This window comes from Clarias gariepinus, chromosome 4 (genome assembly GCF_024256425.1).
Source record: "Clarias gariepinus isolate MV-2021 ecotype Netherlands chromosome 4, CGAR_prim_01v2, whole genome shotgun sequence".
Classification (NCBI taxonomy): Eukaryota; Metazoa; Chordata; class Actinopteri; order Siluriformes; family Clariidae; genus Clarias; species Clarias gariepinus.
Genome location: NC_071103.1, coordinates 30,668,190 through 30,693,519, shown reverse-complemented (window position 1 = coordinate 30,693,519; position 25,330 = coordinate 30,668,190). Strand labels below are relative to the sequence as shown.

The following is a 25,330-nucleotide window of genomic DNA, read 5'->3' as shown; positions in this document are numbered from 1 at the left end:
TTGCAGTGTTACAACAACACATTCTTATTCAATCACCACATTTCAGTCACTGTGCCACTCTCCTTTCTTTCTGCCAGGCTGCACTTGATCTACTTAACAAAATAGTCCTTTCTGATCTTTATCTTTATAATGTGTGTATTTATTTTTTTATATACCTGATAAATGTGTATTTGCTGACTGGACATTTAAAATTGATTATTTTCCTTTTCTTCCCCCCCCTTCTTTCCCCAAATAATGGTGGTATCCTTCCATTGATTGACATCAGTTACTGCAGGTAAGCTATTAATCGTGGATGCTTATTTGTATGATGTCTTACTGTTATATTTTACATTGAGTTGTGGCCCTAAATATTAAAGTGAAAAATTGAGTTGTACTTTGAATTCACGTGGGTAGATATGCCACATTTGTGTAATAATGAGTAAACCCTGATCAAGCCACTAGGCAATGAGCATAAGGGACAGCTTTTAGATACCATAATAGCAACAGTATGTACGCCTAGTGTTCACTGCCATGCTAATGAACAGATGACAGAAAATGAAAGATCTGAATGAGATTCATAATTAGTCATGAAAATCAAAGGATCTCCTTACAAGACAAGAAACTAGATAAAACACTTTAAACAAACTCACAAGGAGTTAATTACTGGAAGCTCGTCATAGCGAGCAACTCTCCAGTGAGTGTGGCTAGGCAAGAAAAAAATGTCTACAGGGAGACCTTTAGTCTGTAGTGAAACTAAAAGATTACTGCTCTTCACTATCTATCCATCAGTCTATCTTCAAGCTGTTGAATGTAAAGGAACACAGCCAAGTAGGCACAGATCTATGATTAATGAACAGAGAGGATAAAGATAGTCTACTTTCACTATGCTTATCTAGCTTCATTTCCTTTAACAATTTGCAAACCCACAGGCATGTCGTTTATTGTTTGTTTCTTTTTCATTTCACTCCATTATCAAACGCAGACCTCTCAAGCAGAAAACAAAACCAGAGCTTGTTTTTTTTTGTTTATTAATTACATTTGTTTTATAATGTGATTTGTTTAAACTGATTGTAATATGAACAGGAATGCATCAATACAGATACTGATATTCATTATCACTTTTCCCTAGGGTTGCAATAAAGATTGAAAAAAAAAAAAAATCACATTGCAATTAATTTTGATATATAAAGGAATTGGGATTTAAGCTCAGATACAGTCAGGACCATACACTTTTGAACTAAGATAAGATTTTGGGATTTGGCCTATGTTCATTGCCACATTGAATTTGAAGTAAAACCTGCACAATGTGAGGGAAGTCAAGAAATTCAATAATTACAGCCATTTTTATAAACCGCATTATTCATTACATAATTACAAACATAAGGATTGGCTTTAATACTTGGATGAAAATCCTTTGTAATCAGTGACTGACTGAAGTCTGGAACTCATGCACATGACCAAATGCTAATCTTTTCTTAAGTCTTAAAATGTAATACCAGTCAAATCACTAGAAGAGAGTTTTTCATCTGTTTATTTATTAGTGAAAATTGCTCTATATTTAATGTTTAGTAATTGCAGACCTGAACCCCCCGTTTTAATTTAAATTGTAAAAGCTGCCTATATAAGTTTGGATAGATGCCGAGAAAGTGCTTTGATTGAGGTTTGAGATGTTGAGATACGAATGAGGTTTGTTTGTATGTCTGCTGCGTTCCTTTTGTGCCCATGATTGTGTGTGTGTGTGTGTGTGTGTGTGTGTGTGTGTGTGTTTGTGTAAGGGGGGTGTGGCAGTATGACACAGCTGTCTCTGCTGCCTGTGTAATTTTCAGCTCTCTCTTTGCCGGGGAGGATCTGTGTCACTTGGGGTGCTATTTATCTGTGGGAGGAGGCAGGATACGAGGATTCAGTGTCAGACTTCCAACATGCAAATAAATATGCTATGGGATTTAGGATTAGGATTTAGGGTCGTTTAAGTCGAGCGAACATTTCATATTGTGCATTTGCAAATGTGCATGTGTGTGCACGTACTGTATGTCTCTGCGTGTCAGTGTTTTTACTCTTTGAAAATACATTGTATTGGAAGGAGAACTGACATCATCAGGCACAGAAACCAAGTTGATGATGATTTCAGGTGTCATGTCAGCTGCTGGTTTTGGTCCACCATGTTTTATCAAGTCGAAGGTCAATGCAACTATCTACTGGAATACTTCGAACTTTGGTCTGCTGACAAGCTTAATGGAGATGCTGATTTCCTTTTCCTGCAGGACTATGCACTAGCACACAGTGCCAAAACGACCACTAACTGGTTTGCTGACCTTTATATTACTGTGTTTGATTGATCTAGCATATATGAGAGTCAACCGTTTGTGTTAAATTATTGGGTGGAGCAGATCCACAATATAAATTTTTTTAATATACTTATACACATACACTTGGTATAAACTCGAGCAAGCAAATAAGGTGAAGGGCAGCTATTACCTTTAAGAATCTCGTTAACGTTGCCTATGGGAATCTGTGATGCTGGCTCCAATACACTGATGACTTTCAGGTGTGGATATGTTCAGCAGAACTATTTTTAACATTAGACCAAATGGCTGTGTGCTTTCACCCTCCCCTGCATTTTAGTCATCACTCGGGCATCTGTGTCAATTTTTGACGCAAATAAAATGCTTCAGTATAAACCGAGAGCATCATGCATGTTTATACTGTATTAGTGTTTATAAATTAAAGTACTAGGTTATTTGTGAACGTAAGCTCCTTTTCTGGCCTGTCATTTATTTAATCATTGTGCGTCAGTGGGTTGATTGAACTTCTGATAAAAACTATTTAAATGAGAACGATTTAGTGCAAAAAAAGCAAATAGCAGAGAAGGTCAGCTCCTTGTGTTGCTCATCGGCAGGCAGACTTCCTCGGGTAAGAGGTGTGACTTAGCTAGTTGCTATGGTAACAGAAAATCAGCTGATGTTTCCTTGGTAATGGGGACAGATGCTGAAGAAACTAGGCTTAGGGTAAGCTAAGCGGCAGTTTGCCCTTGTGGAATTATCACATGCGTGGATGCAGACTATTTAGTAATAATGCGTTATAACATTACGCAAGAAATTATGTAGGCTGTTATAGCACTAGAGATTTACATTCTGCATGTAAAATCAATCCCTTTCATCATATTAGTTGATTGTCCAGAGCTATTGCCATTTCGTGAATCTGCTTTGCAGTTTTGATGTCATGGCATCTGGTTGAGGGTGAGAGTTTGTTGTGTTGCAGAAAACAAATCAAATAACCAAAAAAAGACACTGTAAAAATGTATAGCTGTATTGAGAAAGAGTATCAGTGTGTTAATTATGCAGATATGGTAATCAGCCAGCCTTGGGCTTGTTTCTATATTAAGCACCAGAACTTGATGGCTTGAAATCCGTGGGTGGTAAAAGGAAAAAGGAAGAACAGTCTGTACTACGAAAAGCATCTTACTCTACGTCTTGATGCAGAATTAAGAAAAAAAGATTATTTACCGATATCCACTCCCCGTATAATTGAGAGCAGCCGGCTTGCTTACCAACATGTTTTCGTGTGCTTAAAATGCTCAGAATCGAACAAGTACAACCTGCTGCATCACCAATGAGACTGTCAATCTTTTTTAAGCTTCTTTAACGCCCCTCTCTTGCGTAACAGGGCTTGCGATGAAAGCGTCAGGTCAGTGAGGTCATCTGGACAACGACTTTGGATATGAAAGATGAATTAACTGCCAGTCAGTAGGGATTAAGTTCAGTCTGACAGCAAGTACAAAAACTTCAGGTGGCATTTATTTGCAAAATAGCCAACAAAATCTGTATGGACACAGAGATTTATTTTCACTGTCTGCTCCTGTCGTCAGCATTAAGAATATGCATTTATTTCCCCCTGTTCCTGAGATCAATATGTCTGAGCACAAGATCAGCCCTTCGCACATTCACTCCCTTACTTGCAGCCACCACCATGACAAGACTCATGTTGTCATGGCAACAGGAGGCAGTTGCTTTGGAGACTTAATGAAACAGGGCGACCAAGGAAATAACGGCAGCTCGCTGGAGAGTTTACGGTGGGTGGGTTACAGAGCTAAACATAGAATCATTAGCAGCCAGTACAAGTCGTTTAGGCCCTTGTCGTGTCTTCTTTTTCACTCTCCTTTTTTAATGTGACCACCTTGATCCCTGCGCCCACTACGACTAACGACGTAGTCCACCTTTAAACTTTCCTGACTTTTACCATCTAGGATTTTGTGTTCATGTGCCCTGTTCCTTGCCTGTTAATTAAGCAAAAATATTAATGCAAAAATATAGTTCAAGTACATGAGTTCAGGAACAGGCTGAAACCGATTTTAGGTTTTTATGTCTCCTGGGTGTGCGTGTTCTTTTTCTTGTTGATTTATTCGTTTCAGTGTTGTCATCGGTCTTGTGTTGGGTATGAATTTTATGGCTGGTAGCCATTTCCAGTGCTGTCTGGCTCATCTCCTCTAGGGAATCTGGCAGCAGGCTCGATACATGATGAGATGAAAGACAAAAGACTTTAATTTGCCTTTTCATGGTCACTGTTTTTCAATCCATTAGGCATGCCCCATGCTTGTTTATCCCTCTCCCCACACCTCTCTTTCTCTCTCTGACTGCAGTGTGATGATCTAGTGTGAGAAACTGTTTCACAATCAGAGCACACTAAAACGCCACTGATGAAATTGGCATCAAGTAAGGACTCTGACCCTGACAGCATATGAGTTTGGAGCGCTGATGTGAAAAGCCCCCTGCTGGTAGCCTAAGAATGCACAGGTGCATTTCAAGAGACAGAGATGTGAGGCTTACCAAGGTGGATCTGTAAAGTAGTATTTTTTTTTATCTAAATGGGGAGGAATAGATGGATATTGTTCTAATTAGTGCACATTGGTCAATGCTGTGACTGGTTTCGTTAGTACACAGCGTCCGGTAAATATGGTTGTAAGCAATAACGTTGCAGGTGTAGCAGGTCATCTAAGCAGTCTTTTACATAGTTTTTTTGGGTGCAAGGTAATAGTTTTGTTAGGGTTCATAAGCAAAAATTATATTCTAAGCTAAACGGTTTGCAGAATTCAGAAGAGGAAGTAGAACAGGAGAGGAAGGATGAGCATAAAGCCGCCAACGTGGAGAAAATGAGTGAGGCAAAAAGGAAGGGCTTTTCAGAACAGGGAGGGAGCTTATTCTTTCAACCAGCGAATAAGCTGCTACACAAGGAATCATGTGACATGAGCCAGGGAAATGGCCATCAAATGGGGAGGGTGGAAGGGTGTCTGAGAGAGAGAGAGAGAGAGAGAGAGACAGAGAGAGGGCTGCTTCACTCTCACAGATTCTTGGTGAATTGTCGATCGTAGATGCAGAGAGGGGGTCACAGCTCACACTTTTATCCATTGAAAAACTAGACCAAAGCCAGAAAGGATAAACCTCAGCTAATATATTGTAACACAGAAGAACAATAAGGACATTTAATAAGGAAGAAGACAAAGATTTATATACATAAGGACTAGATAGCAATAGCTAGAGGAGGAAAAGAATGTCCTCTCTCTCCAACCAACAGCCAGCATCTCCGTTCTCGGAGTACAGTGAGCTATGCAAAGGTGCATCAATGTCCACACAACCTGCCACACAGGGATGGGATTGGCAGCATGGTGACATTGGGGCTCCAAGGAACTTCGCTGGTACCCCACGAGCCCTGGGGCTGACTGACGAAGATAAGCTATGTTTCTTTGACTCTGCAGCGCCGGTGGGGAAGGAGTCCGAACTGCAGGTACCTGGGAGAAGTGCAATTCCTGGAAGCATGTCACTAAGCAGCGTAGGAGAGAGCTTAGAGAGCCCTCTGTCTTCATCTTCTTCACCTGCATCCCCTGGGAAGTCCACGGCAGCTTTCGAATCTGCAGGTAATCGGGGGATGATGCCTGCTGCACAACTTTCAGGATCACAGAATGCTGATGTCCCATCCTCTTTTGATTCTCTGAAACCAGCCACTGTAGCAGAACGGGATCTGTCACCTTGTGTTCTCAGTCCAGAGATGAGCCCCAAGATGGGCTCTCTCCAAGCACCCCCTAACTACTGTGTCATAGGAGTTGTTAACGATAATTACCTAGAGGGGGGAGATGAAAGTGTTTGTGGAAGACCGGCGGCTGAGGGATCATCAAATGAGAGTGAGGAAGAGGAGGGCGAAGTTCCTGAACCTTGTTTCATGGGTCGAGCTGAACATCAGAGGAAGGCTATGAGAAGAGCCATGTCTGAGTGTTCCCATTTGTCAGTGCCAGCCAGCATTCAGCTACCAGACAAGTACCCTGGTGGAGGAATGCTTGATGAACTAGCCTCACCGTTAGGAGGACCCCGTCGGCCTCATACTGGAAGCATGAGACGCTCACTGACAGTGGCAGACGATCAGCCCCCAACACCTCCACCAACTCTCTATGCTACTGGAGCTCGTAACGGAACTGGCACAACACTTCATCTCACCCCATTTCCACCACTTAAGAGTAACGGAAGCTTTCCACTCTCACCCATGGAGGACGTTCCAGAGGGTTCAATTGTGGACAAGGACAAGGGTGTACTTGTGCCTGTGCCAGTCACAAGCCGAGCTTTCAACGGTAGCACTACTGGTACTGAAGGCAGTGTCAGTCTATTCCCTGTACTTGAGGGTAGGTGATGCAAGCTTGTAATAAAGCTATAAGGAATGCATATTTATCGCAGCAATATTAGTAATTATTCATATTAATTATTTAGGTAATATTACCAAATGTAAGGTAAACATGCTCAGGATGGACAGACAGGTGGACAGGAGAATGACATACTTTTTGCTTATTCTGACTGCTGTGTGTTGGTTTGTGTGTTGTTTTTTTTCTAAATACATTTGAATGCAATTTTCTTTTCGCAACTATTAACTAACTAGACAAAGGCATACAGGAGCATCTGAATCAGAGGGCATTGAATGGCTAGACAGGGAGAGTAGGTCACTCTGATAGTAGTCTCGGTTTCAGACGCTCCACCTACTAATTTACATAGACTGTTTGAATTATGCTGAATGCTAATATAACTGCTAGTGTAATCATACTCATTAAACAGCTACACATCCATGCATATGCACTTGTACTGGTGTGCGGAGATTCTATTAGTGCAGCATAATGCAGATATTTATCCAAATGCTGGCTTGTGCACCAGAGGCAAGCAGTATAATAATCACAAGCTTTTCTCAGTAAGGTAGAGTCAGTACCTTTGTCAAAGGTCATGGTCTTTTGTGCTGGTAAAAACAAGCAATTTTATTTCAGACCTTAAAGATAAATTTTACAGCAGTGGTTTTAAAGTCTGGAGCCTAGAGCCAGTCTGTCTGCTCCATGATCATTTTTGTAGATTGGATTGGATCACAGTGATATGACATCACTTGCATCACTTTGTCAGTAAAAAAAAAGGGGTATAATTTTTTAACATTTTTAGATTCTCGTACTCAAAATGCATGTTGTAAATAACATTCAACGTTCATTTTACTGAAGCACATTGTACAACAGTATAGATGCATGCAAATGTTCCAGAGAGATTATTTGCAGTTACAGTACATTTCTTTTTTTATTCCATCCTCTCAGTAACTATTAAGGTGTTTAAGAGAAGAGTATACATTATAGCCTCCTTTATTTTACTATCCTTCGCTGTGGCTAATAAGAATAAGGAGATTTGCTTTGACTTGCCGCAAATAATTCTTTTGAGCTATTTAATTACCAAAACTATAAATCTTTTACTAATGCACTATTTACACCACTGTTTAATGACTCACTCATTGTATTCCATTGAATGGAATACGTCTTGTATCCTTTTTTTTTTTTACTTGTTTGAGTCACAGCAGCATAAGTAAATGCAATTTTCTTCTTCTTCTTTTTTTTTAGATGGTAATCAAATGACTCAAGACTGACTCAGTCCATGCACTGTCCTAATATAATGATTTTGAAAGATTACTGCATGCTAAAGATTGAACTAAGTCTAAATATAGCCTCTACATTTTGATCTGTTTAGACCATGTTTAAAAATGTTACATACAGTTTTACACCCGTGCATACACACATTTACAGACACACACACATATACATATACATTATCTAATTTCAGGTTGATTGGTTCATTTTTTTATTTGACACACACACTCATTTGGAAAATGCAGAGTCATTGTTTACACTAAAGACTGAAAGAGCAACTGGGCTTGGGAATTGTAACCAACAATTTTTTATAATTTTTTTAAATTTAATTTTGTTTTTGTTTTTCAATAATCCTTATGTATATTCATGTATTCTGTATCTTTCCTTGATGCCCATCTATCCAGTGCTTATGTAGTCTGTCTTGACTGTGTTTTTATTTATCAACATTGCATACACCTTACTGAAAGCAACAAAGCACTTTCATTACCAATTCATCTTGTGTAAGTGATCAGTGTTTGACTCAGAAATAAGTAAGGACTTATTATGCAAGTAGCAATTTTCATAATAAGATATTATTAATTAATGTGGTGACCACACGAAGTAAAGCACCCTTCAACAAGTTTGAGGGTCACGTATAATTGGTTTTCATCTTTTTCTTTTACAGTCAAAACAGAGATCATTCAACCAGAGGTGGAAATAGAGAGCCTGGAAAAGTCTGATGTGTTCAGCAAAGAAGACAAGATGGACAAAGTTGAGAAGAGAAACCATCCTGACCAGATGGCCAAAGTGGAAGAGACTGATATAAAAGACCAAAAGGAAAACAAAGACAGTGGTGAAAAGCAAGAGGCATTTACCAAGGTGGAAAAAGTAGAACAGGCACCTGTAGCTGATAAGTCAGATAAACCTGAGAAAACCGAGCAGCTTGACAAGACAGAAAAGGTTCAGACACCTGAAAAAACAGATACAAGTAAAAAGCCTGACAGTTTAGAGCAAGTAGAGAAATCTCTTGATTTTAAAGCTAGTGAGGGTAAGAAAGATCTGTCTTCAGAGATGGACAAGGAGGTGAAAGTGGAAAAGGTGGACAAAGTCGAAAAGCTAGAGTTGAAAGCAGAAACTACCAAAGTTGATAGTGGCAAAACAGAAGAGGACAAAAGTAAGAGGGCAGAAGAAAAGCCTGACAATAAATTAGAGGATAACTCTGCTAAGGACAAGCTCGACCAAAAGCCTGATGAGAAAACAGAAAAGGAGAAAGCTGAGAAAGACAAGCTTGATCAAAAGCATGATGAGAAAACAGAAAAGGAGAAAGCTGAGAAAGACAAGCTCGATCAAAAGCATGATGATAAAACAGAAAAGGAGAAAGCTGAGAAAGACAAAATAGATCAGAAGCATGATGATAAAACTGAAAAGGAGAAAGCTGAGAAAGACAAGATTGATCAGAAGCAAGAGAAAGACAAATCTGAGAGTGAGGTTGTTAAGTCAGATAAAGATGTAGCCCAAAAAACAGGTGCTGTGGAAGAGACAAAGGTGTCTAAGGAAGGAGAGAAAACAGAAAAAACTGGAACGGAGGTGAAAAAAGACCCATCTGCCAAAGTGGAGAAAGAAGACAAAACTGAAAAAGCCAAAAAAGCAGCACCTAAACCTGTGGTGACTAATGGTGCTAGAACTGTATCAGGAAAAGACCTGCCTAGTCCAGAGAAAAAAACCAAGGTAAGTCACATCCTTTTCCATTCATCCATATTGTCCATTGGTCATGCTGCTGCTGCTAATGCTAATTTTTGTTGGAGTTTTTTACCCCTCCCCCCTCCCACACACCACCCTCAAATCAAGGACCAATACATGATTAAGATCATTATATCTTGTTTGTTAATGCTTTCAAGGTTCCACAATATTTTTTAGAGGGACAATAGCACTGAGCCTGGCCTCTCTTTCAGCAGCTGGTAATGGTCAGACTAAGGTGGATCTAGTTCAGCAAGAAATGTCTTAATCTGTAAAAAAAATGTAAACCATCCTTGTGCACACCGAAAAAAGAAGTTTTTTTTTTTGGTCCATGACCTAAAACATTATAAAGCCCATTTGTGTTTGTTACTATGACAAGACTTAAAGACCTTGTAAGCAGGTAGTTACAGTAACATGTACAGGGCAGCAAACTGATCAACCCCAAGGAAAGGATACTGCAGCAATATTGTGCTGGCTTTGGTGAACATTTTTTTTTATTTTATAAAATAAATACTAGGGTGAGTTACAAATGATCAGCACTCTGGCTATAGAAAAAAAAAAATTTTGGACATAATTTCCATCCTTTTTAATACACTTTGTCTATCTGTCAAGAAGCTTTCGTTTTCCTTCATTAAAAATGTTTTAGGCTGAACTGCGAGCCACGAATGCACCACCGGAGCCAGATCAGGACTATAGGGAGTATGCTGGGATGCTATAGGGATGTTTGACAGTGTGAGCAGAAGTGTGTGGACTTGCATTGTCATGCAACGCCCTTAGATAGCAGTCCTCTGCCCTTTAATCTGAAGTTTATGCTTCAGCTCTTTAATAGGCATTACTCTGGCATGAATACTGTCATGAATCTTTTTTCTAATAATGTTTCAATACACACCCTTAAGAATCCCAGAAAACTATAACCATTTATTTTCCATCTAGGTTGACTTTTGAAATTTTTTTTGTTCGCCGATTGAGTATGTTTCCGTTCCATACTCTGCTGTTTACTCTCAGGCTCCTAGTGATGAATCCATGTCTTGTAACCAGTAATGATTCTGTTTAAAAAAAAATTCAAAATTTCATCTTCTTTAGATTTTCGGTCCAAATTTTGTTCGTAGATATCCAAACACTTCAGTTTACGCTCTTCTGCACCAGATTACAAAAAATGCTTGCACGCTGCTCTTCATCCATGCAAATCGCAAGTGGGGAATCTGCTGTTTGCTCACACTGTAGTTACAAATGAACTTATGTAAAACATTCATACCTGCACAGCAATAACTGGGGAGACAGTAGCAATGGAAAGCACTGATAAGATAGTGTTGCCAACAGAATGTTTTAATATAACTCGACTGTAGATAATTTTTTACTCATTCTTGTAATTTTTAGTTATTCAACCTAAAAAAAGCCTCAAAGAGCAAATAGAAGCAAAACACTTGCACTGTGGAACCCTAGCTAGGAAAAACAAAAAACGATTTTCCATTATAACCTTGAACTACAGGGTGTACCGCGGGTGTTTTAGCACTCCCCCTGCTGCTTGGGTCCTGCTGCTATTATTTGTCCTTTTATGCTTTTGTTACTCCTTTGCTTTCCATTGTTTTGGGTTTGCCGTCAATCCATGCAGCCTGCTACCACGACAACCAAAACGACTGTGGCCAGGTCCCGGCCAAGCACGGTATCCAATGCTGTGACTGCTCCTAAGCGCCCAACCCCAGCCCCTACCTCCACAAGCACCACCTCTGCTACCCCCAGCAAAAAACCTTCTGTGCCCAAGGCACCCACACCAACGGCTGGCACCAAGCGTCCTGCTTCGGCTGCCAGCCGTCCCTCCACCTCAACCACTGTGGCCAGTGAGGTCAAGCATAAGGTAAGACCTTCAGTCCTCTCTTGGAGAATTTGAAAATTAGCCTCTTGAAGATCAATTCTACTATACTTTCAGAACTCATGTCCCTTTTGCTTGCATGATTGACCAGTTCATTTGCAATGCCTTTCGCAACGTTCATCCATTACACATCTGCCGAAATTACTGTCATACTGTCATAAATGTGTAATTTGCAGAAATCTTGTAAATATCAAATTTGAAAAGGTCTGCTAATGCTAAGGAATTAATAGCATAAAAATCTAAATCACATTATGGACCTGTACAATTATTTGATTACAAAAGGTTGTAATTTATTACAGTTTATATACGCATAGTCTGTAATTTAGGTAGAGTTTGTCTGTAATTTAGTTATTTGTGTATTTTTTATAACTTTAAATTTATAAATAACTATTGGCGCAAACAATCCTAATGAGATCATTTGTCCCAATTTTTTGGTAAATTAACTGTATTCAAAATTAATATCCTTGAATAGAAAATGGCACATTTAATAGTCAAATTCCACAGTCTAAATTGCAATACCGGTCAAGATAATCAGAGTGTGATATACAATGTGTATTTATTTATTAATTTGGTTATTTATTTAAATCAAATCGTGCCGTGCTAATCTCCACCATAGTCTTGTAGTAAGGTGCCTTAGACAGTGTGATGACTAAAGACCTTTGTAAAGGGCATAGGCGTGGACATTGTCTGAAAAATACTGGTCATAAATGCCATAGTTTGCATTAGCTCTAGTGTTTTTCTCCCTTTTTTTTTAGTCAGCCACAGAGTCTTCAGTGCCAAAGTCCCATGCTGCTCCATCCCGGCTCACAGCCTCTAAGAATGGTACATCTACCACAGCGGTGAGCAAAACCACCACATCAAGTGCCCTGACAGCACGGCGCTCTGTGGGTAAGTCTAACACACACACCCTAAAGTACCGGAGCTTAAAACTAACAGCACAGTTCCCTTTCTAATTATTTATACTGAGAGTTTGCTTTGCATACTGACACATATTGTTGAATTTTAACAATCTAAGAAAGAAGTGATTGACGCATACCTTGATATTGTTATATGCAGCTACAAAGACTGAGAGTAAAACAGGGGAAGAGAAGAAACCAAGTACTCTGAAGACCACAGGTACATTATCATGCATTTTAACTACAACATTATTGATCCAGTATAAATTTTTAGATTTGTAGCAATGCAGAGACGGACATAAAAGTCAAGGATTTTTACGTAAGTGAAAGATGTTTTCAGCTATGGAGTATTTGTCTCAGGTATTGTACCTTGTGGGAACTCCTAGTCATTTTCCTGGAAACACTTGATGTTACAAGCGTGACTGAAACTTGCTCAGCATCATGTTTTAATATCTCTGTAATACACCTTAAAGACCTTAAAGGTACACCTTAAAGGTCCCATATTTTATAATTTCTTTAATAAGTTTGCCATGCCCTCACCAAACAATGCAACAAGCCTGGGGAATGTATCTTCTTAAATGAGGTCACAATAGTGGGAACCACCTTCTTGAGGGATCTAATACAAAACAGAAAAGGACAAAAAGCAAGGAAAAAATGGCTAAAAAGTACATTTTGTCTAACAGGTCAAAAACAGAACATCAACAAACTCACAGCGCCATTGGTCTCTGATGTTAACACTGATAAACAGTGGGTCCTGATGTGTCATTTTACACACCAAAGTTTGAGATTTATTTTGGTGTATATTTCCTATCATTCTCCACTGCCCACAGTAATTTCCAAGATGGTATTACCTACAGACTCACAAATCATTGTTAGTTTTTCCCCCCTTATTATCTGTTGTAAACCCAGAAACAGCTGTGTATAGATCATAACTTTTTATTCTTATGCCTGTGAAAACAAAGCACATTCTGTACCTGAAAAGTTAAGCAATTCTCTGGTGTAATGTGTGAACTCAGAAGCAACATCACACAACACTGTGCCCAGCAGCAATCCTTGCCATGACAACCAAATATGTGTATGCGTCCCTTAACGTCCACTATACTTTCTGTATATCTAAATTTTATGGGATTTGCATGTTGTGTAAACACTATTGCTGTATAAACTTCTACTTCTAGTATAATAAATCTATAAGGGGTGCACTGTATTGACTAAATTACTTGGGGTGCTCTAATCGATCAGTTTTTACTGATCGGTTGTCTCTCAACTGGCCAATCATGTAAACCAATATTATTGTGATGACACAAAATCCATGAGTCGACAGCCACATCATCTTGCCATCATCAGTCTGGGAATATTACCAAGTCTCTTTAAAAAAACTGATAATTTTTTTTTTTTTACCACGTGGGAAAACATCTGCCAAAAAGCAGAGTTTTGATTTATTACTCATTGACAGAGCCGTGTTTCATGTGCTGCAGGTTATAACGAGTGAGTAGCAGGACGGTCACATTTTAGATGAACGTTTCAGCATTTGTAAGAGCCCACTTGTTAAGGAATGGAAAATATTTGCTCTTTAGTTGAGCACAGGGTATTCATGCTGGTTGGTTTCAGCTTTTTTACAATCCACATGAAAAAATAGGGGAATTAAATATGTTTCATTAAATAAAATCCAGCAAATAAACGTTTTAAATTTAAAGGGATAAATTATAGGTATAAGTACTGTAGATAAGACTGTACACCATTATTAAAAAAAAATAATAATTTAACCCCATTTGAAAAATCGAAGCAAAAGTTTAAAAGATAAAATAAAAAAATATATATTTTTTATTTAAGTTATCTTCCAGTAAAATAAGAAAATTTAAAGCATAAACTGTGGAAAAGCATCACAAACTGGCTGAATCATATTTAATTTCATTTAGAATATTTCAATATTAATAATATCTATGAATTAATAATAAGAGCTATTAGACACAGTACACTTGTACTTATGTACGCTTGTATTTATGATATTTTTATTTGCTAGGGTGCAGTGTAGCCTATCTAGTGAACTACAATGTGTTATCTTTGGCCTCCCTTCTCCGATCTTACTTTTTTTTTTTTCCCTAATATTCTCCATCCTTTCATCTTTGTAGACTCCACCAAACCCAAATCTGCAACTGCCAGACCATCCACCATTACCAGTAGTACCGCAACCCGCACCCGCACCACTAAACCTACCACGACCACTAACAGTTCAGCCAGCACAGTGCCAGAGAGGAAGCCTCCTGTACCCCGTGCCCCTCGAGTCAGCTCTACTACCACAACAACCAGTACCACCACCAAAACCAGTAGTCGCCCAGCAACGGCTCAAGCCCAGGATGGTAAAAATGTCCGCTCCAAGATCGGCTCTACCGACAACATCAAACACCAGCCCGGAGGAGGAAAGGTGAGGGGAATACTACTGGAATCCTTAGTTTTAACTTTTATGTCAGTGTGACACAGTGTTTGGCTATGAGCCTGGGTCTGTACAAATTGTACCTCTTCCAGAAATGAATCAGAAAAAGTGTAGCAATCGATCTGTTTTTGAAATACCTGTTCAGAGAAGCAAGGCAGAGTGGTAAGAATGCAAGAGATATTTGGGCATTGCATTTTGATGTTTTTTACCTTTATCATTTTTTTTCACAGATTTAGACTTTTCTAGATCCAGTTGTTTATACTGTTTCATAATTTGCATATCTTCAATTCTGCAAGAATCCTATGCCGCATGCCTGAGTTTTGTCACCTTACAAACATTATTCTGTATCTGACATCTCTTTATTAGAGTGCTAATTCTTCTTTTTCCATCTTCTGCAAGCATATTTATGACTTGCCAACAATCACACTTTTGTTTATCCACTTTTTCCATCTGCAGTGTCATTCATCTGTTCCTTATCGTTCACCCCACTAATACTTTTCCTGGCTGAGATTTCTCCTTGGACATCACAGAACAATATTTGTCACCACTAACCTTTAATATTTGCCAAGCATGTGAAATCTGTGGTTGTTAGTATCAATATAGAGCACGAGTCATTGTAGTATCATCACCGATGTAAAATACATCATGTGGTCTCACTTCACAGCATGCTGAGGGAAAAAAATATATAATCGCATGAGATCTAAAACCCTGATGTACTAACTACTATTACCCTTCTCAGTCTTCACTATTTTGTCTTGTGTGGTTAAGGTTGCTGTGCAATGATCAATGATTATTGTTTACTAAATCAGAGGTAAAGGGTTAGTTGTTGTGGTGTGAGTGACTGACCTGTAGGGGATTTGGGGTTGTTTCCCCAGGTCACAGTTTCTCAAAGCAAGACGGATGCTCTTGCTCAGGGCTCCCTCTCCAAAGAGACCAGCCAGGGCAAAGTGAGTTCACTTTCATCTTCCATACTTGCCATAACACGCTTTTTCCACCAGCCTGCTGCGTTATCTCTTTTTTTTTTTCTTTTTTTAAACCCTGTTGTGTTTGTGTTCTCTTTTTCTAGCAGTCTTTTCACATTTATGGTGTCCACATTTTGTCTTATTAACTTCTTTTTTCTGTTTCCCATAAATACAAAATGGTTGCTGATTGTTGAGTTTGGAGTACAGTAGTTGTTGGTTTTTTTCTTCCTTCATGAGAGACTTTTAAATCCAAATATAGCAAAATAATGGCAAAATAGTCTACAGAAAAAATAGAAATCTTATGTTAAAAATGGAAAATCATTTTAATATTTTTTTATATTTGATATTACATTTGATATCACTGTGGCTAGAAACAAAATAATTTAGATTTTTGGCCATAGCTGTAATTGGCATGCCTATAGCATACCTTGACCACCCAGCTTTAAGAAAGTGTCAATATATTTCACCAATATACTTTTTTTTTTTTAAATGTTTTATTTCAACCCAACCTTCTACACTTCCTCAGACTTCCTTAGACCAGAAATCATCTCCTGGTATAAATAAATGAAAAAGGACACTCTGTCAAAACATCAAATAGTTTTGTAGAGAGTATAAAAATGTTATCCTCAGATTTTTTTTTCCAGTCTGCCACTATGACATAAAAGAAAAATATTGCTTGATTATGCAAAACTTGTAAAATTAAGATTCTGCCTGGAGTGTATACTAAAACCATTTGAAGTACAGTAGTTGCATGAGATTAACAGTACACACGGGGCCGTTGGTAACCATATCATATTCTTAAATCCGGAGATCGCAAGTTCGAATCCGGGGTGATCCTGTAGCCTCCCGCAGCCAGAGGCCTAGAGAGAGCTGATTGGATAAGCTCTCTTATAGGGGAAGGATATGATGCACTTAGTGCTCTCACATCAATCAGAGCTTAATCATGGCGAGACGAAAGGAAGGGATAGAGGTGTCCTCCTAGTGTGTTACACCACCCCCAACGGTGCATGAGCTAGCAGTTCGAGAAGATGAGGTTGGTGGCGTCACATGGCTCAGAGGAAACACTCCGTCCCTGATTGGTAGTTGTAGCTTTGATGTGGGAGTAATGATGTGTGGGAATTGGATACGACTAAAGTAAAAAATAAAATAAAAAATGGCGGTGCTGTGGATGTGTGTGTGTGAATAAAAGCTTGTTGAGTGGGCAGTTGTTTCTACTGAACACTAATCAATAACTCGTATTGAAGAGCTTGAGGGTAAACCAAGCAAATTCTCATAAATTCAAATACTGATCAGAATCTTAGGCAAGATTTCTACTGAACATGAAATATGTCTGCAGCAATGAGTTTTATGCATGGTGACTGGTTTTGCTGCTTATTGAGAACTGGTACTGGACTATTAGTTGAAAAGTTTTTGTTTATATCCTGCTTGATGAATACATGGAGACAACAGGGGCACAAGGTTTTTTATTTCATGCAGGAAATGATTTCAACAGCTATTTAGTTTATTATTTTAGGTACATTTGATATAAATCAACATTAATAAGTCTTATCAAAATCAACTTTGATTTATGCTTTACATGATTTGTGTTTGTTTTTAGTTTGGTTTGGTACATTTTAGTTCCACAAAAAAAGTGTAAATTCTGTAAACTTGTTTTTATGAAAAAATGTGTACATTATAAAAACTGATCAGATGATTACACTGAGGCAGGTATTGCTCAGAAAAAACGTATTCAGCGGTTGTCACTGGGACATGCATGGGATATAATAAGTGAATCTTACTTTCCCACAGGGAACTGTTTCTCTGAATTTTTCTTTTTGCTGTGTATAAATTGAATGTTGGCAGGTTATATCCTGGGGGTGGGTATTTTATACTTTGTTTCCTGGGTGTAACAACATACAAGTCTAAATGCTTTGATTTATGTCCTCAAATGGTCACATTTATTTTGTTCAACATGGTGTACATAATAATATTAATAATAATAATTTTTATTTATATAGCGCCTTTCCAGAGCTCAAGGACACTTTACAATTAGAGAGATTCATGCAATGAAATATTAGTACAGTATTATGGACATTTTCAAGCATTTAGTCTCTAGTGCCACAACATTTATTTACAGTACAAAGGTGGGGGAACAGTATGGGTGTCAATTTGTTCCTAATCAGTGGTGATATTTTAAACACAGCATGGCATGTACACTTTAGTCACCTATAGTTCCTAGACTGATGAATATCTTCATCAACTTGTGTAAGCTTCTAGATGCTTCAGCTTTCCCTTTTCTCCTGTCTTTCTCTTATCTGGTGATCCTTTATGTGCTTCTGCCCTGTGCCCGCCATGCTGTGTTGTAGGTTCAGATAGTCTCGAAAAAGGTGGACTACAGCCATGTTACATCTCGCTTGGGTTCCAAGGACAATATCAAGCATGTTCCTGGTGGTGGGAATGTAAGTACTTACTTGGCATGTGGTGACGCTATAATAAAAAACGGACTCTTCTGATGACAGAGACATGTGGATAAATATGCAATTATTTTGCAATATTTTTTTTTTTTTTTTATGGTAAAACAACTGTTGCTTCCTTTGCTACCTTCTAAGCCAGTTCTCAGTAACAGCAGACGTTTAATTTAATTTCTGTCCAGTGGTTACTTTTTTTTACTTAAATTGTTTTGTTAGTTCTAAGGGCAGAAATATACTTGCTTTTCCGGTGTAACTGTGTGTACACGGATGCGCATGGTGGCTGCCTTACGCGTCATGAGTTCATTTGGTGCAGAGCTTGTGCACATTCTCAGAAATCCTCGGGCCCATGCACACCAGAAAGATGCAGTAAGCATGTAGAGGGTAAGGTGAGTGTAGTCAGCCAACGCTTCAAAAATGTTTAAAAGTTTCAAGAAAAAATATTGTGCGACTAGGACTGAAATGAACCTTCACCTGTATGATGCATCAGATATGTCAAAAGAGTTGTCAACAGGGAAACTAAGCTCATTGAGTGTCGCCATGTTTGTTTACTGATTGAATTTTTTGTTGTGCCCTCTATTGGAATCTACAGATAACATTATATAGGAAAATACAGTTTGTGTACAAATACGCTTACGATGTTGCTGGTTGACTATGCGAACATGTGATTGAACAGCAAGTATATTTCCCCCCTGAGGCAAATTATTTTTTCTGTTTTTTTTTCCCCTTTAAACATCTCTACCTTTTTTTTTCCTCATATGATCGCTGGTTGCAGCTTTCTTTTCCTTTAGCTCTTCAAAACTGCCTTTAATACTGACTGATGTTAAAAAAATATATTAGTGGCCATAGATCTACAGTACAAACACATTTTAAATTGATTTAACCTGTTAAGACGCAAGGTGCCTAAAAAAAGATTCTAAAACCCAAACAGCCATATTCACATAATTCATATTTTTTTTTACTGTTTAATAATTATAACAGTGTAACTATATTAGTTTGTTCGGTGTAGTCTGTTGAAACAATGCCATGGCAAATCTTCACCATAATTGAAGCTTAATGTAGACTAAGGAAATTATTGTGTACAATTTCCAAAAAGACAATTTTTCCCTTCCTTACGTGTATTTCAGTGACTCACAATGCAGTTCATAGATCAGGTCTCTTGAACATGAGGTATCATATAAACGTGCTCACAGCAGATCGTAAAGCCATATTCACACATGGCACACCTGGTCTTAATGGGTTAAGCATAAATAAATTATGATTATTTTTCATCCCTTATCGTTCGTACCTTGCAGTGAGTGGCATGCCAGCCTGTGTTGATTTAATAGCACTGCATGTGGATTTTGCAGTCTGTAAACAAGCCAGGTAAAACCTGATGGTGTCCTGTATCTCCAGTCCAGAACTGCTTTTATTGGATTAAGTTTGTTGTGTTTTCAGGTCCAGATTCTCACTAAGAAGGTTGATTTGAGTAGAGTGACTTCAAAATGTGGTTCAAGGGTCAATATCAAGCATAAGCCAGGTAAGGCTTTGGACCTGATTAAATGTTACTAAAAGGTTCTGGGTTGGAGCCGAGCACTCATTAATGGTGATTTTAAGTTATTATTAATGATAATGTTTCTTGTAGGAGGTGGAGATATAAAGATTGAGTCTCATAAAGTGAACTTTAAAGACAAAGCCCAGTCTAAAGTGGGCTCCTTGGACAACGTCAGCCATGCACCAGGAGGGGGGAATGTTAAGGTAAGATGGTGAACAAAAAAGATATCAGTGATTTATAGTGCTATTTTATTTTTAATAGACTTTCCTATACAAATTATTATTGTATTTTAACATTCTGCATCTGTGCTGCTTGGGATTTCCTGGAAAAAAAAAATTATACTTGAAAGGACTTGGCCATAGTAACACAGGGATATAATCAGATAAGATTCAGAGAAAGATCAGATAAGATTTTTAAGTTATTTTTATTTTACTCTTCCTGGCGTGCTTGCAACGGCAACAGTCTTTAACGGTCAGCACAGATTCCTCTATCCCAAACCACATATTCTAGCTTGTCCTAGAGGGTTCCCCAGCCAGCTTCGGGATGGATTCACTACAGTGGGTCTTAAGCCTGCTTTTGGGTCTCCAACTAGTGGGATATTACTTAAGCAGCTATAACAGAAGCTAATCAGGGACATTCTTGTATAAAAAAAAAAAGGAAAACACTTCTCTCAATTAAGAGGAGCAGCATACTGTATATACTCCAAACCTCTCTTATTCAAATTTAGCGTCAAAGTATATTGTCCAGCTCCTCACCATGGGTGCCAAACAGTTTTCCAGGGCATCTTTGGGGGCACTTGAAAATGTATTTTCTATAACTTCTGACTCACCTGTACCTATATTATTATAACAGTGTAACTATATTAGTTTGTTCGGTGTAGTCTGTTGAAACAATGCCATGGCAAATCTTCACCATAATTAAAGCTTAATGTAGACTAAGGAAATTACCTCAGTTAAAAGGGTTAAACTTTTTTCCAATGCCAGATTCCTCTTCTAGGGTCTGGTTTGACAAGATCTTTTCTCATGTGCGCGTTACCCAGACACTGGCATTGCACCTAATCTGCACCCTTGATTTTGTATGTAGTAAGACCACAAGATGGATGTACATCACCAGACAGTGATGAGCCTTGACTGGGTCATGTGGTCACTAGATGCTCGTCTTTGACATTAACTTTAATTGCTTTGAACAGTTTGTTAGATATATAAGAAAAGTATGTCTGATTAGATGTTTTTTTACCAGTATTGTTTGTGTATTGGCCACAAAGATGCAAGGTTAATGTAATATGGTGAATTGAGAATGAAAAAGGTGCGCACTCTCACTCTCTCTGATATCTATCTATCTATCTATCTATCTATCTATCTATCTATCTATCTATCTATATATATATATATATATATATATATATACATATACATATACACACAGTATAGAAATACAGTATAGTATATATACAGTATAGAAAAAACAAAATTATTATTATGATTTATTATAATTAACTGCCTTGGATAAATTTGTTGTTATAGTGGTTATATTGTCTTATACTGTCTTTTAAGAATTTAGTCACAGTGCACACTATGCATTGTTTGTCCTCTTTACCAGTTTATAATGTCACATTCATGATGTTTCATTGATTTTCTTCCTTTCTTCCGTTTAACATGTTTCCTTTTTTTACTACCCCATTCATTTTAAGTGCATTCTGGTGCATTTGTCTGTTTAATAGATGCTAAATTGACTTAATACATTCTCTAATAAATTTACTTTATCCATCTTTACCAAAGCTTGGCACAGGCATCCTTCTAGGGTCTGGTCCAGGAAAGCTGTGAAACAAATTAAAAGCAATAAATATTATATATGTGTCATGAAGTGCTCTTCTTTTCAAAATGTTCTCACCTAAGTCGCTGTGATGTGGTCACTTTTAGTGATTTGCTTGATTTAACACACCTGACTCAACACACAGGCTGATGATGAAAGCCTTCATTAATTGAATCAAGTGTGATGATCATCAGCATGTGTGTTGAGTCAGGTTTGTTGAATCAAGCAAATGTCTGATTCAACCAGATGAATTTCTGTATCTGGTTTTTAAGTAAAAGAAAAAAAAGAAGCCTCATACGGACAAGCTTTTTATTGGTCGTGGTGTCACCTTACCCCTCAGCCTATGGTCACCCATGTTTGCATGAAAATCTCCATGGCTGTACTTATCATTTATACGGTACATCTTCATTTACACATTCATTTGCATTTGCATAATGAGTACTTTTACCGTGACTTGAAAAAACTTAATGATGTTTGTTAATGTTATTATAGCAGTTACAACTACTTATGTGTTAATGGTAAATTACTGTATTACTAGAGTCCTTATTTTTTTAATAATAGTAGTTTTTTTTTTACATATAGTACTGTATGTAGCTGTACACCACTCAGCTATAACATTAGAAGCATTAGAACCTGCCGAATATAGTTTTGGTACCCATTTGCCTCCAAAACAGCTCTGACCTGTTTTGGCAAAGACCCCACAAGACCTCTGAAAGTGTGTTGTGGTTTTTGGCACCAAAACCTCCTTAGCAGACACTTTAAGTCATATAATGTACTGTGTGTTCTAATGCCTTTCTGTCAGAGGCAGCATGACCTTTGTCAGCATTTGTGCTGCTCTTCTGTGGGATTGCACCAGACAGGCTAGCTTTCGCTTCCCACCAGTATTAATGAGCCTTGGGTGCCCATGACCCTCTTGCTGGTCAATAAGTTGTCATGCCTTGGACTATTTTTGGTCAGTACTAACCATTGCATGCCGGGAACATCTCACAAGATCTGCTGTTTCTGAGATGCTCTGACCCACTCGTCTAGACATCACAATTTGCTCCTTGTTAAAGTCACACAGGTCCTTAAGCTCTTATATATCTCCTGCTTCCACCATGTCAACTTGGAGAAGCGACTGTTCACTTGCTGCCTAATATATCTGCCTTTACAATAAGACAATCAAGGCCTGTGTTTACAAGGGCCTTAATATCCCAATCGATATAAAAATGCATCACCTCATTTCTGGGAATTATATTTTGTTTTCAATCTTAATTGAAAACTCTCGACATATAACTTATTTCTTTTGCTTTCCAGCAGACAGAACCACATTGCACATGTCAAAATTTTTTTATCCATGTTAACATACAGTAGGTATGTTATTTACTTAACCTGTCAGTGGTTTTAATGTTATATCTGAATGGTGTAATGAGTGGTTTAAGTATACTGAAAATACCATTGGGAAATAAATAGGTATATAAAGTTATAAGCATAGTATCTCATCACATTGCATTTTGCTCTATAATAAACATTGTTGTGCAATCTACTATACAATTTATTATACTTTATTTTCCAATTGACACTACCAGTTAAAAGCTTTGGTCACATTTTCTATCATGGTCTTTATTTTATTCTACATTGTATAACAAGGCTGAAGGCAACAATCATCTTGGTCTTCCTTCCTGGGATGGTCTTCCTGAGAGCCAGTTTCATCATGGTGATAGGTTTTAAAATGCACTTGACAATACTGTTTTACCTAATGCCATTTGTGTTATTCCATAGTTTTAAAACAAATCCAGTATTGTTCTAGAATGTAGAAAAATACATTTGAACTTGTGTCCAAACTTTTGACTGGTACTATATAAAGCATCATTTAAGTAATTGTAAAAGGTTATAATGAATCATAGAGTTGCACACAATTATACTAATAGAAAAAAATTGAGCATTTCATTTCCTTTAGAATTGGTTGGCTGCATGTGCACGGATCTTGTCACTCTATTATTTTGTAATGCAGTTCGGCTTGTATTCATAGTATATATTTTAAAAGCTTGCAGTTTTTGCATTGTAAATATTTTGTTAGTATTTCTTTTTTCATTTCATTTTTTTTTATTACTTTATAGTATGCTTTGAATTCATGCACCATCCAAAACACCAACACACATTTATTCTTTTTTTAGAAGGGTTCACGAGTCCATATCCATACCATCTCCATTTGTCCTATTGACACGCTGCTGTGTGTTTCTAGGCTGAGGGGGAACAGGAGACAGTTGAGGGCAGTGGGGCTACCTCTAGTGGCTCAGCCGGCCCAGCCCAGGAGAATGGGCTGAAGGAGAGCACTGCATGTGGGGACGAGGCACTCCGGGACCCCCAGGGCCTGGATTCTCTCATCCCTGAAACAAGTAAGTTTGTGTGTCTTCCTGCTCAAGCCCTCTCCCTCAGAAGCATCTCCATATGTCAGGCTGAAATCCCATTAGAACTTCTACACAAGTGCATTTAGAAGCCAGACTCCATTGTTGTACTCTGGTCCCAATTAGGAGTTTAGAAATGCTTTTACTGCCGACTTGATTCTATTGAAAATTTATTTATTGCTATGTTTATTTTAAATCATCACGTTTTTAGGCAATTATGCACAGTTATTTATAGTTCCTAAAGGCTATTCCAATGCAGGGGAAAAAAGCAGGCATGCACTCACTCACACACTAGGGGCAAATTGGAAGTCTAATCTTCTTGTTTTTGGGCTGTGGAAGGAAACCAGAGTACCCAGACGAAACTCCATGCACACAGACCCAAAGGCTGGTCCCAGATCATCAACTCTGGAGTTGTGAGGCCACAGTGTTAACTACTATGCCACCATGACACCTCAGACCCAGGCTAGACTACTTAATAAAATTTGTGATCAAATATCAAAGTATCTTTAAATGTAGTTTTCTTAATTTTCATACCCTTTTGGGGTAACCAATGCTAAAACTTTGCTTGTGGCTAAGGTATGTGAAAATGAAAATCGTTTCAGTTCAAAAGCACTTGTGTCGCCTGCCTGCGAAGAATAGGGATACTGTAGGCGATACATAGGGATCACTAGACATCATCTTGTGTTGGTGTCATCATTGTCTGTCGTCCTCACACTTTTCTTTTATCCACAACTCCTTCTAAGCCATTGATGGGAATTTACCCGAGCCTTCAAAGAACCTTCATTAGGAAGCATACATACAATAGCAATACCTATTTCATTTGCTGATAAAATCAACAGTTAAAGGTTAACAAAAGGGAATTTTAACCAACTTGCCCTGTACCTTTTTCAGGAAGCATAAAGATGCACTAGCTGTTTAACTTTCTTTAATGCAATGATGCCCAATAAATTATAATAGTCAGATGTTTAGTAATGCCAAATAACACTACAAGGTTGCACTTCCTTTTTGTTGTGGTGGACTGAAGCTGAACAGGGGAAGAAGTTTTGACATAATGCTTGTCTGATTAGCTATATCTCCGGACTTATTCTCCTAGGAAACGAGCTTTGCAGGGTATGATTTCTATATTCCACAAGTCATATACAACCAAGAAATATAGTGTTGTAGACAACTGGCTTATATCATAATATAATGTTTAATACTGTAGATGTGCACTAGCTATTTCATTGTGTCTGCCCGCCTGCGAAGTGTGGGAGACGTAGAGATCAATATTCATCCCATTTGACGTCACATTCACAGAACCTTTATTAAGGAAGTGTAGATTTGCACTAGCTATTTTATTTTTAGAAGTCGCATGTTCAGTGGTCAGATA

At 38.1% G+C, this 25,330-nt stretch overlaps 1 protein-coding gene across 3 annotated transcripts in view; it reads left to right on the top strand.

Moving 5' to 3' along the window:
* LOC128520847 (microtubule-associated protein 4) overlaps nucleotides 1-25,330 on the top strand; it is a 76,193-nt gene that overhangs the window by 47,259 nt on the left and 3,604 nt on the right. For 2 of the 3 annotated variants that reach the window (XM_053495266.1, XM_053495265.1), the window contains exons 1-11: nucleotides 5,343-6,643; nucleotides 8,571-9,613; nucleotides 11,235-11,477; nucleotides 12,248-12,380; nucleotides 12,549-12,608; nucleotides 14,518-14,810; nucleotides 15,695-15,766; nucleotides 18,127-18,219; nucleotides 19,666-19,747; nucleotides 19,853-19,965; nucleotides 23,799-23,952. In XM_053495266.1, coding sequence (XP_053351241.1) covers nucleotides 5,524-6,643; nucleotides 8,571-9,613; nucleotides 11,235-11,477; nucleotides 12,248-12,380; nucleotides 12,549-12,608; nucleotides 14,518-14,810; nucleotides 15,695-15,766; nucleotides 18,127-18,219; nucleotides 19,666-19,747; nucleotides 19,853-19,965; nucleotides 23,799-23,952 — 3,406 coding nt within the window. In that variant the 5' untranslated portion in view covers nucleotides 5,343-5,523. Of the gene's footprint in view, nucleotides 1-5,342; nucleotides 6,644-8,570; nucleotides 9,614-11,234; nucleotides 11,478-12,247; nucleotides 12,381-12,548; nucleotides 12,609-14,517; nucleotides 14,811-15,694; nucleotides 15,767-18,126; nucleotides 18,220-19,665; nucleotides 19,748-19,852; nucleotides 19,966-23,798; nucleotides 23,953-25,330 lie in introns of those variants that run through there. The other variant, XM_053495267.1, reaches the window with a different exon arrangement.